At 58.2% G+C, this 27216-nt stretch overlaps 3 protein-coding genes and 1 long non-coding RNA gene across 4 annotated transcripts in view; 3 read left to right on the top strand and 1 right to left on the bottom strand.

The window, feature by feature from the left end:
- Positions 1 to 10877, top strand: part of NBEAL2 (neurobeachin like 2) — a 12296-nt gene extending 1419 nt beyond the window's left edge. The window contains exons 2-29 of the mRNA XM_056482875.1: positions 584 to 792; positions 1361 to 1520; positions 2081 to 2218; positions 2290 to 2595; positions 2678 to 2827; positions 3599 to 3756; positions 3836 to 3960; positions 4096 to 4216; positions 4301 to 4458; positions 4566 to 4699; positions 4790 to 4897; positions 5458 to 5553; positions 5631 to 5755; positions 5838 to 5978; positions 6062 to 6192; positions 6269 to 6378; positions 6459 to 6576; positions 6653 to 6750; positions 6831 to 6947; positions 7026 to 7115; positions 7220 to 7329; positions 7406 to 7578; positions 7917 to 8011; positions 8089 to 8205; positions 8286 to 8447; positions 8516 to 8664; positions 9266 to 9401; positions 10355 to 10877. Coding sequence (XP_056338850.1) covers positions 584 to 792; positions 1361 to 1520; positions 2081 to 2218; positions 2290 to 2595; positions 2678 to 2827; positions 3599 to 3756; positions 3836 to 3960; positions 4096 to 4216; positions 4301 to 4458; positions 4566 to 4699; positions 4790 to 4897; positions 5458 to 5553; positions 5631 to 5755; positions 5838 to 5978; positions 6062 to 6192; positions 6269 to 6378; positions 6459 to 6576; positions 6653 to 6750; positions 6831 to 6947; positions 7026 to 7115; positions 7220 to 7329; positions 7406 to 7578; positions 7917 to 8011; positions 8089 to 8205; positions 8286 to 8447; positions 8516 to 8664; positions 9266 to 9401; positions 10355 to 10459 — 3840 coding nt within the window. The 3' untranslated portion in view covers positions 10460 to 10877. The remainder of the gene's footprint in view (positions 1 to 583; positions 793 to 1360; positions 1521 to 2080; positions 2219 to 2289; positions 2596 to 2677; positions 2828 to 3598; positions 3757 to 3835; positions 3961 to 4095; positions 4217 to 4300; positions 4459 to 4565; positions 4700 to 4789; positions 4898 to 5457; positions 5554 to 5630; positions 5756 to 5837; positions 5979 to 6061; positions 6193 to 6268; positions 6379 to 6458; positions 6577 to 6652; positions 6751 to 6830; positions 6948 to 7025; positions 7116 to 7219; positions 7330 to 7405; positions 7579 to 7916; positions 8012 to 8088; positions 8206 to 8285; positions 8448 to 8515; positions 8665 to 9265; positions 9402 to 10354) is intronic.
- Positions 10878 to 11776: 899 nt separating this feature from the next.
- On the top strand, positions 11777 to 16897 carry LOC130249804 (D-serine dehydratase-like). Its single transcript, XM_056484880.1, has 8 exons — positions 11777 to 11887; positions 12685 to 12834; positions 13586 to 13866; positions 14566 to 14752; positions 15799 to 15920; positions 15995 to 16184; positions 16264 to 16369; positions 16460 to 16897. The coding sequence occupies exons 1-8, from the start codon at positions 11868 to 11870 to the stop codon at positions 16547 to 16549; spliced, it is 1146 nt and encodes a 381-aa protein (XP_056340855.1). The 5' UTR covers positions 11777 to 11867; the 3' UTR covers positions 16550 to 16897.
- Positions 11918 to 12675, top strand: LOC130249805 (uncharacterized). Its single transcript, XR_008839855.1, has 3 exons — positions 11918 to 12140; positions 12228 to 12256; positions 12300 to 12675. It is a non-coding gene; the product is annotated as an uncharacterized LOC130249805 (long non-coding RNA).
- A 6894-nt stretch (positions 16898 to 23791) lies between the features above and the next one.
- Positions 23792 to 27216, bottom strand: part of SETD2 (SET domain containing 2, histone lysine methyltransferase) — a 51058-nt gene continuing 47633 nt past the window's right edge. The window contains exons 20-21 of the mRNA XM_056484017.1: positions 26874 to 26975; positions 23792 to 24233 (exon numbers count right to left, since the gene is read on the bottom strand). Coding sequence (XP_056339992.1) covers positions 24072 to 24233; positions 26874 to 26975 — 264 coding nt within the window. The 3' untranslated portion in view covers positions 23792 to 24071. The remainder of the gene's footprint in view (positions 24234 to 26873; positions 26976 to 27216) is intronic.

Raw genomic sequence — 27216 nt, 5'->3', positions numbered from 1 at the left:
CAAAAGGCAATGGCAAAGCAATGGCAAAGCAATGGCAGATGCAGTGGCAATAAGTGAATGGCTAAAAGCCAATGGCTAAAAGCAAGTGGCTAAAAGCCACATGGCTAAAAGCAACAACTCTCCCCAGTACATACTGTTGTATGGGATCTTTCCAACAAGCTAGGATGCAAACCCAGACCTCCACTCCTTAACCTATAGAATTCTAGTTTCTTAGCACACCAGGTTACTTATACAACTACTCATACAACCTATCTTGTTCTAGCTAAAAAATGTAAGCAATATTCTTACTATAGCTCTATTATATCTAAGTCCTGTCTACAACTGTGGGCCTGGAGCCTCTTGCTGAAGATACCAGTGTGTTTCAACCTTCACTAGAACTCACTCTGCTACTGTGGAATCTAAACCCTTTCACTTACTAAAAGCATTAGAATTCACCCTAAAACTTACTAATTAATTCTACTAAAACATGTACTTTATGTCTGAGTGGCTTAATATACTTCAACCCATCCAAAGGCTTTAATTCAATCCCTGCACTCTCATTTCTCTCTGAAGAATCCAGAGAGCCCTGACTCACTGACTGCAGCACTCATCCCCACCTCCCTCTCCCCCTCAGCAAACCCCCGAGGAGGAGCTGTGCAACCTCCTGACCAACATCATCTTCTCGGTGACGTGGCGCGGGGTGGAGGGCTGGGACGAGGCGGCCTGGCGGGAGCGTGGCCAGGTCTTCTCAGTGCTCACCAAGCTGGGCACGGCCTGCGAGCTGGTGCGGCCGCCCGACGAGATCAAGCGCAGGTGAGGCCTGGGGAAGGGCACCCCCCAGAGCCACTGCTAACCCCAACTCCAACCCTAACCCAAACCCTAACCCCAACTCTGACCCCAACCCCAACCCTAACCCAAACCCTAACCCCAACTCTGACCCCAACCCTAACCCCAACCCAAACCCAAACCCTAACCCCAACCCAAACCCTAACCCCAACCCCAAACCTAACCCCAACTCTGACCCAAACCCTAACCCCAACTCTGACCCCAACCCTAACCCAAACCCTAACCCAAACCCAAACCCTAACCCCAACCCAAACCCTAACCCCAACTCAGACCCCAACCCTAACCCTAACCCAACCCTAAACCTAACTCTAACTCTAACCCTGACCCTAACCCCAAATCTAACCCTAATCCTAACCCCAACCCTAGCCTCAACCCCAACCCTATCCCCAACTCTAGCCCTAGCCCCAACCCTAACCCTAACCCCAACCCTATACGCTAAACCTAATCCCAACCCTCACCCTAATCCTAACCCCAACCCTAACCCCAACACCAACCCCAGCCCTAACCCCAACCCTAACCCAGCCCCGACCCACAGCCTGCTGGAGATGATGCTGGAGTCGGCGCTGACGGACCTGAAGGAGTCGGGCCCGGCGGCGCTGCCCGGGCTCACCCACAACGCCCTCAAGCTGCTGCGGCTGCTGCAGGATTTCCTCTTCTCCGAGGGACACAACAACCAGGCCCTGTGGAGCGAGAAGGTGCATGGCAATGAGCAGGGATTTCTGATCCCAAACCCCAACTGGTCTAATCCCTAGTGTCAATCCTGGCCCTAAACCCTAACCCCACTTGGACATAACCTCAGGCTTATTCCTAAAGTGAAATCAAAGCCTAGCCCTAACCTTGGGAAATAACCTCAGCCTTACTGGTAATGTTAAATCCAACCTCAGTCCTAATCCTGAAACCCTAATCCTAACCCCTAATCCTAAACTGTAATCTTAAATCCTTCATGCAACCCTTCATACTCTAAACCCTGAATCTAAACCCTAAGATTAACTCATAAACTCTAAATTTAACTGCACCTCCTAAATCATGATCCTAAACCTTAACTCCACGTCTTTGTCATGAAGCTCAACCCTTAATCCTAATCTGAAGCCTAACTCTTTCTGTAAACCTAAACCCTGATTTTAACTCACAGCCTGTAATCTCACTGTCCTTCCTACATCCTGCTGGGATTTCCGTGGGGTTGGGATTCCCTCAGGACTGGGATTCCCTCAGGGCCGGGATTCCTGCAGGGTGGGGGCTCACAGTGTCCCCCCAGATCTACGAGGGGGTCAGCAGCCTGCTGGACAAGCTGGGCGTGTGGCACCACCTGGCCAACGGCACCTCGGACCTCAAGGAGATGGCGCAGACGGGGCTGCGGGTGCTGCTGGGGTACATCCTGCTGCAGGACCCCCAGGTGGGTCACCCCTCCCTGGGCGCCGTGGTGACCCCGAGGTGGCCCTGCCTGACGTCCCCTGTCCCCCCCAGCTGCACTCCCTGGCCTATGTGAAGCTGCACAGCCTCCTGCAGACCACGTCAGCCCCACGCAGGGACGAGGCTTGTTACCTGCTGGGCAAGCTGGAGACGCCCCTGCGGCGCTCGCTGGATTCCAGGTCAGAGACCTTCTCCTGGCTGGTGCCCATCATCCGCACGCTGATGGATCAGTGCTACGAGACCCTGCAGCTGCAGCAGTTCCTGCCCTCGCTGCCCCCCACCAACGGCAGCCCCACCTTCTACGAGGATTTCCAGCTCTTCTGCACCACCCCGGAGTGGAGGGGCTTCATCGAGAAGCACGTGGGTGCCGTGGGGTGGGAGCATTTCCATGGATGATGGGTGGTGGGTACCAAGCCTTGGAAATGCCTCTCTGCTCATCCAGGTGCAGCCCACCATGGCCCAGTTTGAGATGGACACGTTTGCCAGGAGCCACGACCTGATGTCCAATTTCTGGAACGCCTGTTACGATGCCATGATGAGCAGCTCCCAGCGCCGCGAGCAGGAGAAGGCGGCCAGCCGCAAATTGTTCCAGGTGCTGCCTGCTCCTGTCCCTGGGGACACCTTTATCCTGGGGACACCTTTATCCTGGGGACACTCTCTTCACCCCTGGGATGTCGTTCAGGGGATGTGCTCCTTTATCCTGGGGACATGTTCCTCACCCCAGGGATGTCATCCAGGGGATGTGCTCCTTATCCTGGGGACACTCTCCTCACCCCAAAAATGTCATCCAGGGCATGGACTCCTTATCTTGGGGTCTGGCTCCTCACCCCAGGGATGTCACTCTGGGTGCTCCTTATTCTGGGGACATATTCCTCACCCCAAGGGTGTCATCCAGGGGAATGTGCTCCTTATCTTGGGAATGTGTTCCTCATCCCAAGGATGGCACTCTGGGTTCTTCTCAGCCTGGGTTCACATTCCTCACCCCAGAGATGTCATCCAGGGGAGGTGCTTTTTATCCTGGGGACACTCTCCTCACCCCAAGGGTATCACTCTGGGTGCTCCTTATCTTGGGGTCAGGCTCCTCACCCCAAGTATGTCATGCAGGGTATATCCTCCTCCCTCTGGAGATGTCACTCTAGGAATGTGCTCCTCTCCCTGGGGTATTAATCTTGGGGTTGTGCTCTTCACCCCAGGGATGCCATCCTGGGGACATTGTCCTGGAGATGTGCTCCTCGTTCCAGGCACAGTATCCCCAGGATGTGCTCCACATCCTGGAGATACCATCCCAACCACATCATCCTGGGGGTGTTCTCCTTATCCTGTGGATGTCCCCAAGCCCCCGTTGTCACTTCACCCTCGGCAGGAGCTGGTGCTGGAGCCGGCGGCCAAGCGCTGCAAGGCGGAGAACGCCCGGCATGCCAACGTCCTCAAGCAGAACAGCAACCAGCACAGCACCGTGCTGAAGCAGTGGCGCTCCCTGTGCCGCCTGCTCACCTCGCCCCGCTCCGCCTGGGCCGACCGGTGAGTCCCCAGCTCGTCCCCGGGGATGGGTGGCACAGCCAGGGCTCCCCAGGGTGCCTCACCCCCAGCTGTCCCCCAGGAACCCGCCCGAGGTTCGCTGGAAGCTGTCCAGTGCCGAGACCTACTCCCGCATGAGGCTGAAGCTGGTGCCCAACCTCAATTTCGACCAACACCTGGAGGCCAGCGCCCTACGGGACAATCTGGGTGAGGTGGTGGCACCTGGGGGTCCCCCCTGTGCTGCAGTGGGGTTGGGCTGATGTCATGGACAGCGTTGAATTTGGGAGCCTTTCACAGGGGTTCAGGGGTTGGTGGGTCCTGCTGAGCCCCTCCTCGTTTCAGGAGCTGACCACCTCCAGAATCCTGCCGAGTCCCTCCCGCTCGCCATGGCCAAGGAGGCCAAGGTGAGCGAGCTGGAGGATGACCAGCTGGCCGAGGAGGACCTGCCTGTCCTGGACAACCAGTGAGTGACCCCAACCCTGCCCAACCACTGGTCCACCCGGGCTGGGGGTGTCAGCAGAGTGTCCTCACCCCTCTGTGCCACCAGGGCTGAGCCCAAGGAGCAGAACCAGCGGGAGAAGCTGGTGGTGTCGGAGGACTGCGAGCTCATCACCACGGTGGCCGTGGTCCCCGGGCGCCTGGAGGTGACGACCCAGCACGTTTATTTCTACGACGGCAGCAGCGAGAAGGAGGAGACGGAGGGAGGTAACGGCAGCTGCTCTCCTTGGGGGGGTGTGAGGATCCCTGCCCAGCCTCAGGAATGGCAGGATGGTGACACCTGGGGGGCCTCTGTGTCCCCCCACCCTCGGCAGGGATCGGCTACGACTTCAAGCGCCCCTTGTCCCACCTGCGCGAGGTTCACCTGCGCCGCTACAACCTGCGCCGCTCCGCCCTCGAGCTCTTCTTCATCGACCAGGCCAACTACTTCCTCAACTTCAGAAAGAAGGTGGGGACCCCCTCATCCCCTCCCAGATCCTTCCCAGAGCCACAGCTCTGCCTGAGCTCCAGCCACCCCATGTCCTTCTGTCCCCACCAGGTGAGGAACAAGGTGTATTCCTGCATCCTTGGCCTGCGGCCCCCCAACCAGACCTATTTTGGCAGCCGGTCCCCCCAGGAGCTGCTCAAAGCCTCAGGACTCACACAGGTACTGGGTCCCCCATGCCTGTCCCTGTTCTGTGTGTCCCCTTTCCAGATGGAAAAGGGGAGGGTGACAGCATGGGATGGGGATGGACATGGACATGGACATGGACATGGACATGGACATGGACATGGACATGGGAATGGCTGTGGGTCTGGGAATGGTCATGGGATGGACATGGAGATGGACACAGAAATGGACAGAGGAGGAAGGATGGCTGTTGGGAATGGCCATGGGACCAGGGATGGCAATCGGGTGATGACTGTCATGGGACAAACGACAACTGTGGGGCATGGGATGGTCTGAGAGCAGGGATGGCCATGGAACAGGGGATAGCTGTGGGATAGGGGTGGCCATTGGACCAGAGGTGACTGTAGAACCAGGGATGGCCGTGGGGTGCACATGGCCACAGTTCCGGGGACAGCTGTGGGATCAACGATGGCCATAGGACTGGGGACAGCTTTGGAAGCAGAAATGGCCAAGGGACGGGCACTGCCACGTGCTGGGGGTGTCTGCCCTGTCTCCTCCACCCCCAAGCCCATCTCCTCCCTCTCCCTTCTCTCCAGAAATGGGTCCTGCGGGAGATCTCCAACTTCGAGTACCTCATGCAGCTGAACACCATTGCAGGGCGCACCTACAACGACCTGTCCCAGTACCCTGTGGTGAGCCCCAGTGTCCCCCACTGTCCCCACTGCCACCCTGTGCTCCCCCACCTCACCCACCTCCCGCCCCCACCCAGTTCCCCTGGATCCTGCGGGATTATGTCTCGGAGACCCTGGACCTCACCAACCCGGCCGTGTTCCGGGACCTGTCCAAGCCCATCGGGGTGGCCAACGAGCGGCACGCCCGCGACGTCAAGGAGAAGTGAGTACCCCACAAAGAAAGCTCTGGGGATGCAGGGAGCAGCTGGCTGGCTCCTGCTGGACTCATCCCACCTGGCCTGCAGGTATGAGAGCTTCGAGGACCCCACGGGCACGGTGGACAAGTTCCACTACGGCACTCACTACTCCAACGCCGCCGGGGTCATGCACTACCTGATCCGCACCGAGCCCTTCACCACCCTCCACATCCAGCTGCAGAGTGGCAGGTGGGCACCCAGCAGGTGGCTCCTGCAGAGGGGACACGGTGGGGACACAGCCCAGGCTCCAGCCAGGTGTCCTGTGCCCCCAGGTTTGACTGCTCGGACCGGCAGTTCCACTCGGTGCCGGCAGCGTGGCAAGCCCGCATGGAGAACCCGGTGGATGTCAAGGAGCTCATCCCGGAGTTCTTCTACTTCCCGGAGTTCCTGGAGAACCAGAACGGTAAGGGACACCACTGTCACCACCAGGGGAGCACAGGGGGGTTCTGTGTCCCTCATCATCCTCGTCCTGCCCGCAGGCTTTGACCTGGGCTGTCTGCAGCTCTCCAATGAGAAGGTTGGGGACGTGGTGCTGCCGCGGTGGGCACGGTCCCGGGAGGATTTCATCCACCAGCACCGCAAAGCCCTGGTGAGATGGGGGAGCCCCTTCAGCCCTGGGGGCGTTCTGGGGCCATTCCCACCCCGCCCTGACACCCCATCCTTGGACAGGAGTCGGAATATGTCTCCGCCCACCTCCACGAGTGGATCGACCTCATTTTTGGGTACAAGCAGCGCGGCCCGGCCGCCGTGGAGGCCCTGAATGTCTTCTACTACTGCACCTATGAGGGTGAGCTGTGGGGCAGAGGGAGGGGGGCACCCACCAGGGATGTGTCCCTCCGTGACCGTGACCTCCCCAAACGCAGGGGCCGTGGACCTGGACGCCATCACGGACGAGACGCAGCGCAAAGCTCTGGAGGGCATCATCAGCAACTTCGGGCAGACGCCCTGCCAGCTGCTCAAGGTAGCTCAGACACCCCACCCCAAAAAAACAGCCCCTTTTGGGGGTTCCCTCCTATTCTGATGGGTGCCCTGCCCCCTCAGGAGCCCCACCCAGCCCGGCTGTCGGCAGAGAGTGCTGCCCGCAGGCTGGCCCAGCTCGACACCCGCTCCCCAAACGTCTTTGAGAACCTGGACCAGCTCAAGTCCTTCTTTGTGGAGGTGAGGGCACCCCCAGGGTGCAGGGCTGGGAGGGGTGGGGTGGCCAGGGGGGTGCCCAGCAGCTGCTGTGTCCCACAGGGTATCAGCGATGGGGTGGCCCTGGTGCAGGCCGTGGTCCCCAAGAACCAGGCGCATTCCTTCATCACTCAGGGATCCCCCGACATCCTGGTGAGTCTGGAGAAACTGAAGGGGGGTGTTTTGGTGGTCCAGGACCACACCAGGGAGGATCCTGGCAGTGAGAGCAGTGTCACCTCCCCTTCCCCTCTGCCCAGGTCACCGTGAGTGCCAACGGTTTGTTGGGGACCCATAACTGGCTGCCCTACGACAAGAACATCTCCAACTACTTCAGCTTCACCAAAGACCCCACTGTCACCAACGCCAAGTGAGTCACTGGGCAGGGTCCCCAGGGATGGTCCCTGGAGGTGGCACCAACCCAGCAGCACCATCCCTCCTCCCAGGACCCAGCGCTTCCTGCAGGGCCCCTTCGCCCCCGGGGCCGACCTGAGCTCCCGCACGCTGGCCGTGTCCCCTGATGGGAAGCTGCTCTTCAGCGGGGGACACTGGGACAACAGCCTGCGTGTCACCTCGCTGGCCAAGGGCAAGGTCGTGGGGCACATCACCCGGCACATAGGTACGTCCTCCTCCCATGGTGATGATGATGATGATGATGATGATGGGGCTGTAGGACTGTGCTGGGAGGCAGGTGGCACCACGAGCAGGTGGCACCACGAGCAGGTGACACCATGAGGGGCATCTCCCAGTGTCTCCATCTCCCGGGCACGGTCCAGGTTCCAACCTCAGAGCTGGAGTGGGGTGAGGAGCAGCGTCCACACCCCAAAATACATCTTGGAATGGGATTGGAAGTAGTTTCACATCCCAAAACACATTGTGGTGCCATCCCATGGAGTCAGAGGGCTGAGCGTGGTGGGAGGGGACCGGTACCTCATGGTGTCCCTCTGGCTGTCACAGATGTTGTCACCTGCCTGTCACTCGATCTCTGCGGCATCTACCTCATTTCTGGCTCGCGGGACACCACCTGCATGGTGTGGCAGGTCCTACAGCAGGTAGGGAGGAAGAGCAGGGGGAGCTCGTGGTGGGCACTGCCAGCAGGTCACTGATGTCCCCGTGTCCCCAACACCAGGGTGGCTTTTCCAGCGGCTTGGCTCCCAAACCCGTCCAGGTGCTGTACGGCCACGACGCCGAGGTGACGTGTGTGGCCATCAGCACCGAGCTGGACATGGCCGTGTCCGGCTCCAAGGTGAGCTGGTGGGGCCGTGGGGTGGGCGTGGCATGGGCAGTGCCACCACCACTGTCACCTGTGTCCCCTTCCTCCCCCAGGACGGCACCATCATCACCCACACCGTGCGCAGGGGTCTCTTCATCCGCTCCCTGCGGCCGCCCGGCGAGAGTTGTCCCCCAGCCGTCCTGTCCCACCTGGCTGTGGGACCCGAGGGACAGGTGGTGGCCCAAACCGCCGTGGGGCAACCCTCCTGCTCCAAGGTACGTCCAGGTGTCCCCATTGTCCCCTCCCAGCCACCACCACCACGCTTCCCCTGTGCTCCCTCCAGGACAGGTTTGCTCTGCACCTGTACTCGGTGAACGGGAAGCTCCTGTCCTCCGTCCCGCTGGACCGGGAGGTGACAGCCATGTGCCTGACCGAGGACTTCGTGGTGCTGGGGACCTCGGAGTGCGGCCTGGAGATCCGTGAGCTCCAGAGGTGAGCGATGGCTGTGCCCTGGCCTGGCCCCACCGCGCCCTCGGGGTGTCCCGTGTCGTGGTGTCCCATGCCATGGGTCATGTCCCATGCCATGCTGTCCCATTGCTGTGCTGTCCCATTGTTGTGCTGTCCCATGCCATGCTGTCCCATATCATGGTGTCCCTTGTCATGGTGTCCCATGTTATGGTATCCCATGCCATGGGTCATGTCCCACGCCATGCTGTCCCGTGCCATGGTGTCCCATATCATGGTGTCTCATGCCATGCTGTCCCATGTTGCAGTGTCCCATGCCGTGCTGTCCCATGCCATGGGTCATGTCCCATGCCATGCTGTTCCACACCATGCTGTCCCACACCATCGTGTCCCATGCCATGGGTCATGTCCCATGCCATGCTGTTCCACACCATGCTGTCCCACACCATCATGTCCCATGCCATGGGTCATGTCCCACACCATGCTGTCCCACGCCATGCTGTCCCACGCCATCGTGTCCCATGCCATGGCTCATGTCCCATGCCATGGCTCATGTCCCACACCATCGTGTCCCATGCCATGGGTCATGTCCCACGCCATCGTGTCCCACGCCATGGCGTGTCCCCAGCCTCAGGGCGGCCGTGCCCCCCGTGCCCATGCGGGTGCCCGTGCGCAGCGTGTCCGTCACCAAGGAGAAGAGCCACATCCTGGTGGGGCTGGAGGATGGAAAACTCATCGTGGTGGGCGCTGGGCAGCCCGCAGAGGTGAGTGGGACCCCCTGCCAGGTCAGGGTGGGATGGGGATGTGGCTTGGTGTCCCCTCTGGGTGTTCCCAGCATGGGGACATCGGTGTCAGCTGAGGGGGACCAGGGTGGGATGAGGAAGGGGATGTGGGATAGGGGTGGGGTGGAGATGGGAGAGAGGTGGGGATGGAGAAGAGGATGAGAGTCTGGAAGGAGATGGAGATAGAGGAGGGAATGAAGATGGGGTTGGATAAAGGGTTTTGGGAAGGGCATTGGGATGGAGAAGCAAGTGAGAATCTGGAAGGGGATGGGGACGGTGAAGAGGATGGAGAAAAGGGTGAGGATCTGGAAGATGAGGGTGGAAACAGGGAAGGAGAAGAGGATGGGATGGAGAAGCAGATGAGCACCTGGGAAGGAATGAGGAGGAAGAATGGGAGGAGAAACTGGAAGGAGATAGGGATGGAAAAGGGGATGAGGACCTTGGAATGGGATGGGGACGGAGAGAATGAGGATGACGATGAGGATGAAGATGAGGATGGAGAAGTGGATGAGGACCTTGGAATGGGATGATGAGGATGGAGAAGCAAATGAGGAACTGGAAGGAGATGGGGATGGAGAAGCAGATGAGGATCTTGGGATAGGATGAGGATGGGAGGATGAGAATGGGAATGGAGAAGTGGATGAGGAATTAGAAGGAGATGGGGATGAAGATCTTGGAATAGGATGGTGATGGAGAGGATGAGGATGGGGATGGGGATGGAGAAGTGGATGAGGATTTTTTAGAATGGATGGAGTTGGAGAAGCAGATGAGAACCTTGGGATAGGTTGGGGATGGAGAAGGAGATGAGGATCTTGGAATGGGATAGGGATGAAGAAGGGGATGAGGATCTTGGGATAGGATGGGGATGGAGAAGGGGATGAGGAAGGGGCTGGATAAAGGATTTGGGGATGGGAAACGCTCTGCCCCGTCCCCAGGTGCGGCCGGGCCAGTTCCACCGGCGGCTGTGGCGTTCCACGCGGCGCATCTCGCAGGTGTCGGCCGGAGAGACGGAGTACAACCCCTGCGAGGGCAGGGCCTAGGCTGGCACCACCCCGGGCCCCAGAGCCCCCACACGGACTGGGGGTCCCCCCAGAGCCCCCACACGGACTGGGGCCCCCCAGAGCCCCACACACGGACTGGGGGCCCCCCAGAGCCCTGCCCCGCCCCACACCCGTGGCCTTACCCAGCCCCGCTGGGGTGTCCAGCCCCCCCTGGATTTTGGGGAGATCTCACAGCAGGATGGGGGACAGGAGGAGGTGGGGACCCCTCTCTGGGAAATGGGGGTGGCACAGCCCCCCCCCTCCCCACCGTGCATGCTGGCCAGGAGCCAGCAGCGTGTGGGTGTTCCCCCCCTCCTTATTTTTTATTTCTATCCATTTTTAGAGCTTTTACAGAAGAAGAATTGTTAATAATAATTAATAATAATAATATATCTGTGGGAAATCAAGGTGTGAGGGCTGTGGCTGTGCCAAGATGGGGGCACAACCCCTCAGTGTGTGTGTCCCCCAGTGTCCCCCCACTGTGGTGTCCTGCGTGGTGCCAGGCATGGGGGACACTCGTGTCATGAGTGGGGTGGGACTCAGCAGCTCTTTGTCCACGTGTCACGAGTTTGTGAGGTCTCAGTAGCTCTGCACACGTGTGTCACAAGTGTGGGGGGTCTCAGCAGCCCTGTACCCACATGTCACAGTTTTAGGGGTCTCTAGCTCTACACACACACACGTGTCATGAGTGTGGGGGGGTCTCAGCACCTGTGCACACCTGTGACAGGTTTGGGGGGTACACACACCTGTCGTGAGTCTGGGGGTCCTCAGCAGCAGCTGGACTTAGATGTGACGAGTTGGGGGGGCTCTCAGCAGCTGTGCACCCCCATAGCACGAGCTTAGGGGACACAGCAGCTCCCCACATGTGTGTCATGAGTTTAGGGGGGGGTCTCAGCAGCTCCCCACGTGTGTCACAAGTTTAGGGGGGTTTCAGCAGCTCTTCACACATGTGTCATGACTTTAGGGGATCTCAGCAGCTGAACACCCCCATTTCATGAGTTATGAGGGGGGTCTCGGCAGCTCTTCACAAATGTCACAAGTTTAGGGGCTCACAGCAGCATCAGCTGTGTCCCCCCATGTCCCAGGCAGGGGCAGCGGGTCCCCAGCAGCTCCTCACACATGTCACGAGTTTCGGGGGTCTCAGCCCCCCCTGTTTGTCCCGTGTCCCCAGCCCGGGGGTCTCCGCAGCCCCCGCAGCACGTCCCGCTCTCTGTCCCCTCCGTGTCCCTCCCGCTGTCGCCGGCGCTTGGCAGCCCGTCCCTCGCGTGTCCTCCCCTGGCCCTGCCACCCCCGCGAGGCCCCTCGGCTGGCAGTGACCCTTGTCCCCGCTCTGGCGGCGGTGCCACCGCGTCACGTGGGGCCGCGACACCCGCGGGGCCAGCGGAGCCACCGCGGAGCCACCGCGGCCATGGACGGACACACGGACAGGTGGGCAGGGCAGGGAGGGGACACGGGGGCGGCGGGGACACGGGGTCACGCTGCTGGAGGCTGTTCCCGTCCCGCCGGAGGTTGGATTGGTGTCCCTGCCGCCGGATTTTGGCTCGGGTGGCCCCAGCCCAGGTGACCCAGTTCTGGGCAATCTTGTCCTGAAGATTTCCACTCTCCCAGTGTCCCTTTTCCCAGTGTCCCTTTTCCCAGTGTCGCTGTCCCAGCTTTCCTATCCCAGATTTCCCAGTTCCAGGTTTCCCATCCCAGCTTTCCCAGTCACAGGTTTCATATCCCAGATTTCCTGGTCCCAGGTGTCTTAGCCCCAGTTTTCCCATCCCAGGTGTCCCATCCCAGCTTTCCCAGTCCCAGGTGTCCCATCCTAGCTTTCCTATCCCAGATTTCCCAGTCCCAGGTTTCCCAGCCAAAAGTGTCCCTGTTCCATAGATTCGAGTCCCAGGTATCCCTACTTCCAGTATCCCTATCCAAGGTGACCCAGGTGTCCTGTCCCAGGTGTCCCACTCCTCCGTTTCCCACTCTGCCATATCCCAGTCCCAGCCTCCACCTGACTCCAGGAAATCTCTGGACTGTGCCCAAGGAGCAAGGGACACCCTGGGGCTGCCCCAGCGCCGTCCCCACCCAAAATCCCCCCAGTGCCAGGTCCCGGGGGAGCCCCCGCCTGGGGACAGGGACCCAGGGCGGTGTTAGATGGGTGTGGGGTGGGCACGGGGGGATTCTGAGGGTGCAGGGGGGGCTCACAGCAGGTTCCCCGCGCTCCCACGCCCTCCCCACATTCCCAGCTCGTGGCTGGGAGCCCCCCTGGAGCAGTTGCCCACCCCGGCGCTGACCCTGGACCTGGCCACGCTGCGCGGGAACGCCGAGAGGATGCGGGAGCGCTGCCGGGCGCTGGGGCTGCGCCTGCGCCCCCACGTCAAAACACACAAAACCCTGTGAGTGTCACCCCAGAACCCCCCAGTATCCGCCCAGCGTCTCCCCAGGATCCCCCTCTATCCCTCTGGGTCCCCTCAGTACCCCTCAACCTTCACCCAGTTTTCCTGCCGGCATCTCCCCATCCTCACCCCAAAATCTTTCTCCAGCATCCCCCCATCCTCCTTATCAGCATCCCACCAGCTTCCTCCCCAGTATCCCCCAATTTCTCCAGTATCTTCCCAGCATCACTCCCAGTGCCCCCCATCTTCTTCACCTTCCAACCCAGGATCTCCCAACCCTGCCCCAGTTTTCCTCAGCATTCTCCCAGCTTCACCCCCAGCCTCTCCCCAATATCCCTCCAATATCCTCCCAGCATTCCCAACAGAATCCCTCCAGCATTTTCCCAGTATCCCTCCCAGCATTCCCCATATCCCCTCTCAGCATTCCTCAACTTCCCCCCCAAATATCCCTCCATTATTCCTACAGATTCCTCCCAGTACCCCCATCCTCTCCCTTAGCACCCCTCAACTTTGCTCAGATATCTTCCCAGAATCCCTCCCAGCACCCCTCATCAGCCCTGGCTATTTCCCCATCCTCCCAGTATCCCCCCACCATTCTCCCAGTATCCCACATCCTCTCCCTTGCACCCAGCTTCTCCCCCAGTATCCCTCCAGTATCTTCCCAGAATCCCTCCCAGCGCCTCCCCAGCATCCCCCATCACCTCCCCAGCATCCCCTCATCCTCCTCCTCCTCCTCACCCCCCGATTCCAGGGAAGGGGCTGCGCTGGCCACGGGCGGGACCCGCCGGGGCATCGTGGTGTCCACGCTGGCCGAGGCTCGTTTCTTCGCGGCCGGGGGCTTCGATGACATCCTGTACGCCTTCCCGGTGCCCCGCTGGCGTCTGGCCGAGTGCTCGGAGCTGGCCCAGCGCCTCCAGCAATTCCAGGTGCTCGTGGACAGCCCCCAGGGGCTGGAGCTGCTGCTGCAGAACCCCCTTCCCGCTGGGAAGCGCTGGCTCGTCTGGCTCAAGCTGGACTGTGGGAATGGCCGGGGTAGGTGACCCCCAAATCGCACCCTGGGGTGCAGGGAGGGGGCATCGTGTGCTGAGGGGGTTCATCCAGGATGGGCCGTGGGGTGGGATGCTCTGAGCGCCCCCCGGATCCAGCAGCTCAGCCAGGATGGGGCATTGAAGCCCCCTAAAGTCATTTATCAAAGATGTTCCTCAGGGAATGATGTCCTGTGTCCCTCCAAGTCACCAGGTCCTCTATCCCAACCATGATGGAGCATCTAAACCCCCTAAAATCGTTATTTAAGGATGGTCCATAGGAAAGAATCCCCATGTCCCTGCACATCCTCTATCCCAGCCATGATGGAGCCTCTAAATCCCCCAAAATCATGATTTAAGGATGGTTCATAGGAAGGGATCCCCATGTCCCTCCACATCCTCCAGCCCATGATAGAGCATCTAAACCCCCCAAAATCGTTATTTAAGGATGCTCCTTGGAAAAGAGTCCCCATGTCCCTCCACATCCTCCATCCCAGCCATGAAGGATCATCTCAGCCCCTCCAAAGTCATTTTTCCCAGCCGTGCCTGGGAAACACGGCACAAGTGGCCCCAAATCCCCACAATGGGATTTTCCAACCCCCGCCTTCCCCAACCCCATCCCCACATTCCCAGCGCCAGGATGCTCCGTGGGGGGGATGTCCCTGTGTCCCAGTGTCCCCTCCCACGCTCCTGTCCCCCTCCCCAGCCGGGATTCGTCCCTCGGATCCCGAGGCGCTGGCCCTGGCCCGCGCCATCGCCCAGGGCTCCCCGGAGCTGGTGACACTGGTGGGGGTCTACGCCCACTGCGGGAACACCTACGGCTGTCGCGACATCCCGGCCATCCAGGCCATCGCCAGGGACACCACGGCCGCCGTGCTGGAATTCGTCACCGCGTGAGTGGCCGGGATGGGTGTGATTCCGGGGATTTGGGGGACGGGAAGGGTCAAGGCGGCCGCTGTCCCCTTCCCAAAGTGTTGGTTGTAAATGCCGATCACCCCCATAAAGCCCCCCCGGGCGGCGCCGGGGGGTGGTGGCGGCGCCGCTCGCCTTTGATGTGGCGAGTTGTGACCTGGGGCATTGTCCCCTCCCTCCTCCCTGTCACCCTTTCATCCCACCGGGGGTTCGCATCCTGCGGGGAATTGCGGCCGGATGGTTCCTGCTGGGAACAGGGGCAGGGACCCTCCCCCCATCCGCTGTGCCCACCTGGGGACACGTCCCGGGGGTCACCGGCCCGTGGTGGCACCGGGTTGTGGTGGGGACACCCCAGATCCACCCCTCCCCAAAATCTGGGGGCTACCGGGCACATCTGGGGCTAGTTCCAGGCACATCTGGGGGTCCAGAAATACCTGGGAGGGGTCCCAAGGACATCTGGGGGGTGCTCGGGCACATCTGGGAGGGGTCCCAGGCATCACCGGGGGTGCCCTGACACATCTGGGGGGAATTTCTGGCACATCTGGGAACAGCTTGGCACAGCTGAGGCACATCTGGATGATCTATGGCACAAGTGTGACCTCCCAGGCACATCTGGTGGCACCCATGCACATCTTGGGGAAGTCTCCAGCACATCTGGGGGTTCTTATTCACAGCTGGGTGCGCTTTAAAACATCTGGGGGTTGTCCAGCTCAAACGGGTGGATCTCTGGCACATCTGGGGCTGCTTGGGCACAGCTGGAGGGTGCTCTTCCACATCTGGAGGGATACACACAGCCCTGAGTGTTTGAGGGGGATCCCTGGCACATCTGGCTGGCACCTGGGCACATCTGGATGTGTCACCAGCACATCTTGAGCTCTCCCTAGCACGCTGGGGGGAGGCTCTGCCACATCTGGATGGCTCCCTTGAGTTGTTGTGCTCCCCGGCACATCTGGGGCACTCAGAGGTGCAGGACCCACCTCTGCTCACCTGGGGGTGACATCCCCGATCACCCCCCGTGTGTCCCCAGGCTGCGGCAGGCGGGGATCCCGTGTCCCCAGGCCACCATCGGCTCCACCCCGTCCTGCAGCCACCCGGTGCCGGAGATGTCGCAGCTCACCGAGGTGCACCCGGGCAATTACCTGTTCTACGGTGAGCAGTCACACGCGTTCTACGTGTCCCCCGAGCGCGGGACGCGGCCAGGCTGAGCCCCTCGTCCCCCGCAGACCTGCAGCAGACCCAGCTGGGCTCGTGCCGGCCCGAGGAGGTGGCCATCCGTGTCCTCACCAGGGTCATCGGCCACTATCGCCACCGCGGGCAGCTGCTGGTGGACTGCGGCTGGTCCGGGCTGAGCCTGCACGGCCGCGACCAGGGACCCGCGGGCTGTGCCGCCATCGAGGGCCACCCCCAGCTCCGGTGACACCCGCGGGGACGTGGGGAGGGGTGGGGGGCAGGCGGGGACGGGAGGTGACAGCCGTGCCCCGTGTCCCCGCAGGCTGGTGGGGCTGACCCAGGAGCACGGGCAGGTGCAGGCGGTGGATGGGGAGCTGGATTTCGAGCAGTTCCCGGTGGGAAGCACCTTGGCGCTCATCCCGTACCATGTGAGTGTCAGCGCCGCGTGTCCCCCGGTGCCAGCCCCGTGTCACAGCTCCGTGTCCCCTCTGTCACAGCTCAGTGTCCCTCTGTCACAGGCCTGTGCCACGGCTGCCATGCACCCCGTGTACTTCGTGCACGCTGCCGGGAAGGTGGTGGAGCTCTGGCGCCCCGTGCGCGGCTGGTAGAGAGGAGAGAGACGAGATTCCGGGATTCCGGGGGGATGCACCCGCATCCAGACCCTGCACCCAGACCCTGGACCAAGACTCTGCACCCCCAGCGAGACCCTGCACCCACTCCAGGTCCTGCATCCACATGGGATGCTGCACCCACCCCCCACACCCTGCACCCCTTCCCACTCCCTGCACCCATTCCCACTCCCTGCACCCATTCCCACAGCCATTCCCACTCCCTGCACCCACTCCACGTCCTTGTCCCTCCACCCACGCCACGATGTCGCGCCCACGCTGAGACTCTGCGCCCCCACCCCCAGGTGCTGCACCCACACCGGGGCTCAATAAAGCTGCTTCTCCCGCTTTCAGGCATTTATTCCCTCGGGGAAGAGCCATGGGGAGGTGGAGGGGGGAGTGGGTGACACCGTCCCTTCGATGCCGTCGATCCCAGTTCGGACCAGTCCTGTCCAACTTGGACCCGTTCCGGTGGGAGAGCCCCGGGCGGGACTCGAACCTGCGAGCCCCTGAGCTGCGAGGGGCCACGCCCCTCCTGCCGCGCGCAGCCAATGGGAGCGCGCCCCGCCCGGCCCTGCCCGGGGGAGCCACGCCCAGCCCGGCCCGGCCCAGGCGCGACGGGGCGGCCGAGGGGAGCCGAGCGGGGCCGGACGGAGCCGAACCGGGACCGAGCGGGGCCGAACGGAGCCGAACCGGGACTGAACCGGGCCGAACGGAGCCGAACCGGGATCCAGCGGGGCCGAACGGAGCCGAACCGGGACTGAACCGGGCCGAACAAGGCCGAACCGGGATCCAGCGGGGCCGAACGGAGCCGAACCGGGATCCAGCAGGGCCGAACGGAGCCGAACCGGGACCGAGCGGCGCCGAAAGCAGCCGAACAGGGACCGAGCCGGGACCCAGCGGGGCTGAACGGAGCTGAGCCGGGGCCGAGCGGTGCCGGACGGAGCCGAACCGGGACCGAGTGGGGCCGAACCGAGGCCAAGCGGTGCCGGACGGGACCGAAGCGGTTCGGTGCTGCTCGGAGCAGTTCGGTGCCGCTCGGAGCAGTTCGGTGCCGCTCAGCCTCGGTTCGGCCCGGCCCGGAGCAGGGTCCCGGGCCGGTCCCGGCGATGCGGCCGCTCCCGGTGCCGCTGCTGCTGCTGCTGCTGAACCCGGTGCGGGCGGGACGGGACCGGGACGGGACCGGGACGGGACCGGGATTGGGAACGGGACGGGACCGAATTGGGACCGGGACAGGAACGGGATTGGGACCGGGACTGGACCGGAATTGGGACAGGGACGGGAACGGGATTGGGACCGGGATGGTACCGGGACGGGACCGGGATGGGACGGGCCGCGTCTCCCGCTGCCCTCGGGGCTCTCCGGGCCACTTCGCTCCGTGGCTTTTGTTAAAGTTTTTTGGGTTTGGTTCCGTTAAGTTTGGGCCATTTCGGTTCAGTTCCTTTATTTTATTCCATTTCCCTCCATTTTTTTCCTCGTTATTTTCTTTTATTTTCCTGGTTTATTTTCTTTTTGTTTTCCTTTCTATAATTTTCTTTTTATCATCCTTTTTATCATACTTTTTATTTTTTTCTTTTATTTTCATTTTCCTCTTTCATTTCATTCTCCTTTTTTGAATTTCACTTTATTTTCCTCTTTTATTTTTTATTTTCCTATTTTATTTTTTATTTTCCTTTTTTGTTGTATTTACTTTTCGCTGTTTTATTTCACCCTATCCTATTTTACTTTCCTTATTTTCCTTTTTATTTCCCTTTATCTCACGTTATTTTCCTTCCACTTTAATTTGGTTCAGCTTTTCCCTTCCTTTCTTTCTTTTCATTTCTTTCCACTCCAGTGCTGTTTACCTCATTTTTATTTACTATTTATTTCCTTTCCTTTTTACTCTTTCCATTTGATTCCCTGCTTTTACTTATTTCCCTTTTTCATCATTATTTATTTTTATTGCTCTTTAATTCCCCCTCTCCAAACCCCTTTTTCCATGGTTTTTGGGGTGGTTCTGGTGGGAATTCGCGGATTTAGGGGAAACTGAGGCAGGATCTCCGCTGTGCCCGCAGGTGCCGGGGCGGGTCGGGGGGTGCCCCCCGTGTCCCCCCGGTATCCCCGAGCCCTGCGACAGCCGCTGCCCACCCTGCACCCGCAGTGAGTACCCCCAAAAACACCCCGAACCCAGCGACACCCTCCAAAAAAAACCCCAAAAATCCCAAAAATGCCCCAAACCCGCAGCGCGGAGCCCCGCGGAGGAGGAGCCGGAGGAGCCGTGCCCGCCCTGCCCGCCCTGCACCCGTGAGTGGCACCGGGACCCAAAGGGGGCACTGAGGGGGGTCCCTCTTGTGCCTCAGTGTCCCTTTTGTGCCTCAGTTTCCCCTTGCTGCTTCTTAATTACCCCTTTTGTGTGCCTCAGTTTCCCTTTTGTGCCTCAGTTTCCCTTTTGTGCCTCAGTTTCCCTTTTGTGCCTCAGTTTCCCCTTGCTGCTCCTTAATTTCCCCTTTTCATTCCCATTTCCCATGTTGTGCCTCAGTTTCCCTTCATTGTGTCTCTTTCCTTGTGTCATTCCTTTATTTCCCAAATTATGCCTCAGTTTCCCCTTGCTGCTCCTTCATTTCCCCTTTTTGTGCCTCAGTTTTCCATATTGTGCCTCAGTTTACCTTTGTCGTGTCTTGCCTTGTGTCATTCCTTTATTTCCCATGTTGTCTCAATTTCCCCTTGCTGCTCTTTAATTTCCCCTTTTTGTTCCTCAGTTTTCCCATGTTGCCCTTTAATTTCTGCTTTTGTGCCTCAATTTCCCTTCATTGTGTCTCTTTCCTTGTGTCATTCCTTTATTTCCCATATTGTGCCTCAGTTTCCCCTTGCTGCTCCTTCATTTGCCCTTTGTGTGCCTCAGTTTCCCCATGTTGCTGCTTAATTTCCCTTTTTTGTGCCTGTTTCTCCTTGTGGTGCCTGTTCCCCATGTCCTGCTCAGTTAGTTTCCTTTCATCATGTCTCTTTCCTTGTGTCATTCCTTTATTTCCCATATTGTGCCTCAGTTTGCCTTTTTCACCACATTCCCTCTTTTTGTGCCTCATTTCCCCTTTTTCACCTCGTTCTTTTTTTGTACCTCAGTTCCCCCCGTTTAATCCCATTCCCTTTTTGCACCTCAGTTTCCCTTTTTCCTTCATTCCCCCTCACTGTGCCTCGGTTTCCTTTTTCACCTCATTCCCTTTTGTGCCTCATTTTCTCCCATTTTATCCTGTTCCCTCTTTTCTGCCTCAGTTTCCCTTTTCCCCCTCATTCCCTCTTTTTGTGCCTGTTCCCCTTTTGTCCCTCATCCCCATTTTTGTGCCTCAATTTCCACTTTTGTCCCTCATTCCCTTTTTGTGCCCCAGTTTCCCCTCATGCCTCAGTTTCCCTTTTCCCCTCATCCCCCCTCATGTGCCTCAGTTTCCCTTTCCCCCTCATTCCCCCTCACTCTGCCTCAGTTTCCCCCCGTGTCCCTCTCGGAGGTGTCCCCAAACCTCCTCAGCTGTCCCCAAACCTCCTCAGCTGTCCCCAACCCGGGGCCCTCACCCCTTACCTCTCTCCAATGGTAAACCGAGGCACGGCCTGCAACATCCGCCCCCCTTTTCTTTATTTTGGGGGTTCCCACAGACGAGGCCGCGGCTCCTCTCCCTGAGGGGACCCCGGCGGTGTCGGGGCCCCCCCGTGTGACGCCGCCGGTGTCGGGGGCTCCCCCCGAGCCGCCCCCCGGGGACATCATCCCCCTGTACTGCGCCCTCCTGGCCGCGCTCGTCGTGGGGCTCGTGGCCTACGTGGCCTTCAAGTGGTGAGTGCGGGACACGCGGGGCTTTGGGGACACGGGGGGGGCTTGGGGACACGCGGGGCTTTGGGGACCCCCCGGTGACCCCCCCGGTGTCCCCCCAGCTGGGACACCTGCAGGAAGAAGCGGCAGCTGGACAAGGCGAGGGACGCGGGGGACGCCGAGAAGCTGCGGGGGGACAGCGGCCTGGGCGGGGACAGCGCCGGGCTGGAGCCAGCGCGGGCCCGGGAGCGGCGCGGGAGCGGCGGTGGGGACACGGACATGGGGACTGGGGACACGGACATGGGGGGGATTGGGGACACAGACATGGGGTCTGGGGACACGGACATGGGGACTGGGGACACGGACAGGGGGATTGGGGACACAGACATGGGGACTGGGGACACGGACAGGGGGGGATCGGGGACACGCAGACATGGGGGGATTGGGGACACGGACATGGGGACTGGGGACACGGACAGGGGGGGATTGGGGACACAGACGTGGGGGCTTGGGGACACACAAACAGGGGGGGCTTGGGGACACAGACATGGGGGGATTGGGGACACGGACATGGGGGGATTGGGGACACCGAGACGTGGGGTTGGGGACACACAGACATGGAGCTTGGGGACACACAGACATGGGGTTGGGACACGCAGACATGGAGGGCTTGGGGACACACAGACGGGGGGGCTTGGGGACACAGACATGGGGGGATCGGGGACACACAGACATGGGAGGATTGGGGACACAGACATGGGGGGATTGGGGACACACAGACATGTGGGTTGGGGACACTGAGACATGGGGGAAATTTGGGGACACCGAGACGTGGGGAGTGTTTGGGGACACCCTGAGCTGGGGGGTTTGGGGACACACAGACCTGGGGAGGGTCACGGTTTGGTGATATTGGCATGGCATGGCATGGGAGGGGATAATGGGATGGGATGGGATGGGATGGGATGGGATGGGATGGGATGGGATGGGATGGGATGGGATGGGATGGGATGGGATGGGATGGGATGGGATGGGATGGGATGGGATGGGATAAGGGGATGGGTTGGGATGGGGTAATGGGGATGGGGATGGGATCACAGAGCACTTGGATGGGGTCGGGGAGCACGGGGTGCGTTTCGGGAGCATCCAGACGGGATCGGGAAGCACCCAGAGAGGTCGGGAAGCCCCTAAACGGGATTAGGGAGCACTTGGATGGGGTCGGGAAGCCCCCAGTGGGATCAGGGAGCCCTGGATGGGGTCGGGAGCCGCCCCCATCCCTCGGTCCGTCCCTCCCGCTGTGGAATTCCGGGGTGCTGACCCCGTCCCTCCCCGCAGAGCCCCCCGAGGGTCCCGCGGGGGTCCCGGGGTCCCCGCGGCGCCAGGAGGAGCCGGCGGAGCTGGAGCGGCTCCTGCAGCTGGGAGCGCCCGGGACACCGGGAGATGTCACCTCGGCCGTGTGACACCGGGGATGTCACCTCGGCCCTGTGACACCGGGGGATGTCACCTCGGCCGTGTGACACCGGGGGATGTCACCTCGGCCGTGTGACACCGGGGATGTCACCTCCGCCCTGTGACACTGGGGGATGTCACCTCGGCCGTGTGACACCGGGGATGTCACCTCCGCCCTGTGACACCGGGGGATGTCACCGCCACCGTGTGACACCGGGGGATGTCACCTCCGCCCTGTGGCACCAGGGGATGTCACCTCCACCGTGTGACACCGGGGATGTCACCGCCACCGTGTGACACCGGGGGATGTCACCTCCGCCCTGTGACACCAGGGGATGTCACCTCCACCGTGTGACACCGGGGATGTCACCGCCACCGTGTGACACCGGGGGATGTCACCTCCACCCTGTGACACCGGGGGATGTCACCTCGGCCCTGTGACACCGGGGGATGTCACCTCCACCGTGTGACACCGGGGGATGTCACCTCGGCCCTGTGATACCGGGGGATGTCACCTCCGCCCTGTGACACCGGGGGATGTCACCTCTGCCCTGTGACACCGGGGGATGTCACCTCCACCGTGTGACACCAGGGGATGTCACCTCCACCGTGTGACACCGGGGATGTCACCTCGGCCCTGTGACACCGGGGGATGTCACCTCCGCCCTGTGACACCGGGGATGTCACCGCCACCGTGTGACACCGGGGGATGTCACCTCCGCCCTGTGACACCGGGGATGTCACCGCCACCGTGTGACACCGGGGGATGTCACCTCCGCCCTGTGGCACCTGGGGGATGTCACCTCGGCCGTGTGACACCGTGTGATGTCACCTCCGTCCGCCCTGTGACACCGGGGGATGTCACCTCGGCCGTGTGACACCCCGGTGGCTCTCCCGCTTCCCCATGGATTCCTGGGGGTTTTTTACGTGGGTTTTGTATTTTTTTAGGGATTCTGGGGGGGTGGGACAAGGGACTTTTGGTGGCTGGTCCTTGGGTGGGGGCATTAAACATGTCACTGGTGCCACCAGGGTTTGTGTCCTCGGGTGTCCGTGTGTCCATGCATGTCCCTGGGATGTGTCCCTTCAGGTGTTCAAGTATTCCCAGGTGTCCATGTGTCCCTGGGATGTGTCCATGTGTCCTTGGGATGTGCCCCCTCGGGTGTCCCAAGTGTCCCCAGCTGTCCATGAGTCCCTTCAGGTGTCTGTGTGTCACCAGGATTTGTGTCCTCAGCTGTTTGTGTGTCCCTAGGATGTATCCCAAGCGTCCCCAGGTGTCCCTTTGTCCCCAAGGTGTGTCCTTGGGTGTCCCTGCATCCCTGGGCTGGGTGTCCCCAGGTGTCCCAGATTTCCCCAGGGCCACGTCCCAAGGATGGGACCCCTCATGTGTCCCTGGGATTCGTGTCCTTGGGCATCCACGTGTCCCCAGGTGTGTCCTGGGATGTGTCTGTGTGTCCCACACCCACCCCAGACCCACCCCAGGCGTGGGTGGCCCTAGGAGAAGGAGGGGACACCATAAAGACCCCAAGGCAGGTGGCACTGGGGACAGAAAAAGCCATTTTTAACCCCAAAATGCTCTCAGATCACCCCAAACTTCCCTTCCCAGGGGTCCAGATTTCCAGGAATGCTGAGGGTGACAGGAGGTCACCAAAGCAGAGGGGACATCCCAAGCCAGGTCCCCCTTGTGTTGATTTTGGGGTTCAGGGTTGTTTTGGGTTGTTGTTTTTTTTTTCTTTTGATTTTTTATTTCTCTTTTTTTGCTCTTTTTTTTTTACATAAAAAGTTCCGTAAAAATTGGATAAAGTAAAATGCTCAAAGCAGTAAAATCAATCTTATCAACATGGCCAGAAATCCGCAGTATTTACAGGGAAAACAGGAGGAAACCTCGCAGAACCAAAAGGAAAAACCAAGGAAACAACCAAAAAAAAAAAAAAATCCGGGAATAACCCCCAAAGTCTCCTCCCAAACGTTCCCGTGGGATCGGCACGTTTGGGGCTGAAAGCAACGGGAGAAAAAAAAAAGCAAATTATTATCAATATATTCACATATAGGTTAAAATATAATACAGAGCTTGGGAGCAGTGCTGGGAGAGCCTGGCTTGGGAAAGCCTGGATCAGGAAAGGCAGGCTTGGGAAAGCCTGGCTCATCCTCAGCGACGGGAACCAAGTTTGTTTTTCCTTAAAAAAAACCCAAAAAAAATCCATCATCGTCATAATAATAATAATTAATAATAATAATAATAAATTCACAGGTTGGTGGCTCGGAAGGGCGAGTCCCGCTGGGATTGGGGGGTTATTCCAGGGGCTATTCCAGCTCCGTGTCCTCTTTGGGCTTGTAGAGGATCCCGAATTTCTGCATGTACTTCTTGATGTACTCCTTGGTTTTGTGTTTGACGTTCTCGTTGCACTCCAGGTCCTCGGGGTTCTTGCAGTACTTGAGCTCCTTGTTCATCACGCCGTGGGTCAGCTGTGGGAATTCCACGGGAATTCCAGGAGTCAGTCCAATGTGCTCCAACTTCCCAAATATTCCCTCTTATCTCCAGATATTCCCTGAGCCACTGTCATATTATTCCCTAAATATTCCCTAAATATTCCCTAAATATGTGGTAGTGTTCCCTCAGTATCTGCTTTTATTTTCCAAATATTGCCAAAGCTATTGTTATATTACTCCCCAAATATTCCTCAAATATTCCCTAAATATTGCCTAAATATTCCTCAAATATTCGTCAAATATTCCCTAAATATTGCCTAAATATTCCCTTAATATGTGGTAGTGTTCCCTCAGTATCTGCTTTTATTTTCCAAATATTGCCAAAGCTATTGTTATATTACTCCCCAAATATTCCTCATATATTCCCGAAATATTTGTCAAATATTCCCGAAATATTCCTCAAATATTCCCCAAATACTCCTCAAATATTCCCTAAATATTCCTAAAGTATTCCTCAAATATTCCCTAAATATTGCCTAAATACTCCTCAAATATTTCCTAAACATTGCCTAAATAATCCTCAAATATTCCCTAAATATTGCCTAAATATTCCCTAAATATTCCCTAAATATGTAGTAGTGTTCCCTCAAGATCTGCTGTTATTTTCCAAACACTGCCCAAGCTATTGTTATATTACTCCCCAAATATTTCTCAAATATTCCCCAAATATTCCTCAAATATTCCCAAAATATTGTCTAAATATTCCTTAAATATTCCTCAAATATTCCCTAAATATTGCCTAAACATTCCTCAAATACTCTCTAAATATTGCCTAAATATTCCCTAAATATTTGGTAGTGTTCCCCCAGTATTTGCTGTTATTTTCCAAACATTGCCCAAGCTATTGTTATATTATTCCCCAAATATTCCCCAAATATTCCTCAAATATACTCTAAATATTCACCAAATAGTCCCCAAATAGTCCCTAAATATTTGTTAGTGTTCCCTCAATTTCTGCTGTTTTCTTCCCAACGTTCCCAAGCTACTTTCCTATTACTCCCTAAATATTCTCTGTTATTTCCAGATATTGCCCAAGCTATTGTTGTATTACTCCTCAAATATTCCTCAAATATTTCCCAAATATTCCCCATATTTCCCAAAATATTCCTCAAATATTTCTGAAATATTTGGTATTGTTCCCCAAATATCTGCTGTATTTTCCAAACATTCCCCAAGCTATTTTCCTGTTACTTCCCAAATATTCCCCGTTCTTCCCCAAATATTCCCTGAGCTGCTGTCATATTATTGCCCAAATCTTTGCTGTTATTCCCAAAATATTCCCCAAATATTCCCTAAATATTTACTGTTCTCCCAATATCTGCTATTCTTTTCCACACACTCCCAAGCTATTTTCCTATTACTCCCCAAATATTTCCTATTATTCCCAAATATTCCCTATTACTCCCTACATTATTTTTTCTATTACTTCCCAGATATTCCTCAAATAATTCCCAATATTCAATTTGCTATTGTTTCCCAAATATTCCCTAAATATTTGGTATTGTGCCAATATTTGCAATTATTCCCCAAATATTTCCTATTATTCCAAAATATCCCCTAAGTTATTCTGGTTTTGCCCAGATATTCCCCAAATATTTTCTATTATTCCCCAAATATTCCCTACATATTTCCTATTATTCCTCCATATTATTTATCCATTATTCCCCAATTATTCACTATTATTGCCTAAATGTTCCCTGTTATTCCCCAAATATTCCCTAAATATTTCCTACTGTTCTCCCAATATCCTCCCACTATTTCTCCTTCCCTTCCCTCATCCTCCAAGGAGCTGGAGGCAGCTGGAGTGACACAATCCCATTTCCTGGGCTATCCCTTTGTCCCCACACCCCACTGTCCCTGTACCTCCCATGTCCTCATGTCCCTGTGTCCCCATGTCCCACATCCCCCTGCATCCCCAAGTTCCCAACTCCTTGAACCCCACATCCCTGTGTCCCCATATCCTTCTATCCTCCATGTCCCCCACATTTTCATGTCCCTGTACCCCATGTCCCCACTTGCCACATTCCAATGAACCTGCACTCTCCATGTCCCCAATCCCACATTCCATGTCCCTGTGTCCTCATGTTTCAGCATCCCTGTGTTCCTATGTTCCCACATCCCCATGTCCCTGTACCCAGTGTCCCTATGTCCCCATGTCCCTGTATCCATGTTCCCATGTGCCATATCCTCATGTCCCTGTACCCACTGTCCCTATGTCCCCTCATCCCTGTGTCCTCATGTCCTTGTATCCATGTTCCTATGTCCCAATGTCCCACATCCCCATGTCCCCGTACCCTCCATGTCCCCCCATCCTGTTGCATCCATGTTCCCATGTGCCATATCCTCATGTCTCTGTACCCAGTGTCCCTATGTCCCCACATCCTGTGTCCCTGTATCCATGTTCCCATGTCCCACATCCCCATGTCCCTGTACCCTCCATGTCCCCACATCCTTTGTCCCCGTACCCTGTGTGTGACCATGTCCCTGTGTCTCTCCCTGTCCCCACCTTCCCAAGTCCTTGTAGCCCATGTCCCTGTGCCCCCATGTCCCCCCATGCCCGTGTCCCTGTGTCCCCATGTCCCTGTGCCCCCATGTCCCTGTGCCCCACACTCCCACCTTGCGTGCCAGGTGTTTGAAGTCCTCGGTGGTGGTGATCCGCCCCACCTTGCAGTCGGGTTTCCGGTAGGGATTCAGGCACTGCACGATGAACTGGGACATCTGTGGGAGACACACTGGATCCAGCTCCCTGCTCCCATCCCATCCCATCCCATCCCATCCCATCCCATCCCATCCCATCCCATCCCATCCCATCCCATCCCATCCCATCCCATCCCATCCCATCCCATCCCATCCCATCCCATCCCATCCCATCCCATCCCATCCCATCCCATTATCCCATCCCATCCCATAAACCCATCCCATCCCATCCCATCCCATCCCATCCCATCCCATCCCATCC

This window comes from Oenanthe melanoleuca, chromosome 2 (assembly GCF_029582105.1).
Source record: "Oenanthe melanoleuca isolate GR-GAL-2019-014 chromosome 2, OMel1.0, whole genome shotgun sequence".
NCBI classification, from domain to species: Eukaryota; Metazoa; Chordata; class Aves; order Passeriformes; family Muscicapidae; genus Oenanthe; species Oenanthe melanoleuca.
The sequence above is the reverse complement of the archived record's forward strand: the minus strand, read 5'-3'. Positions and strand labels throughout refer to the sequence as shown.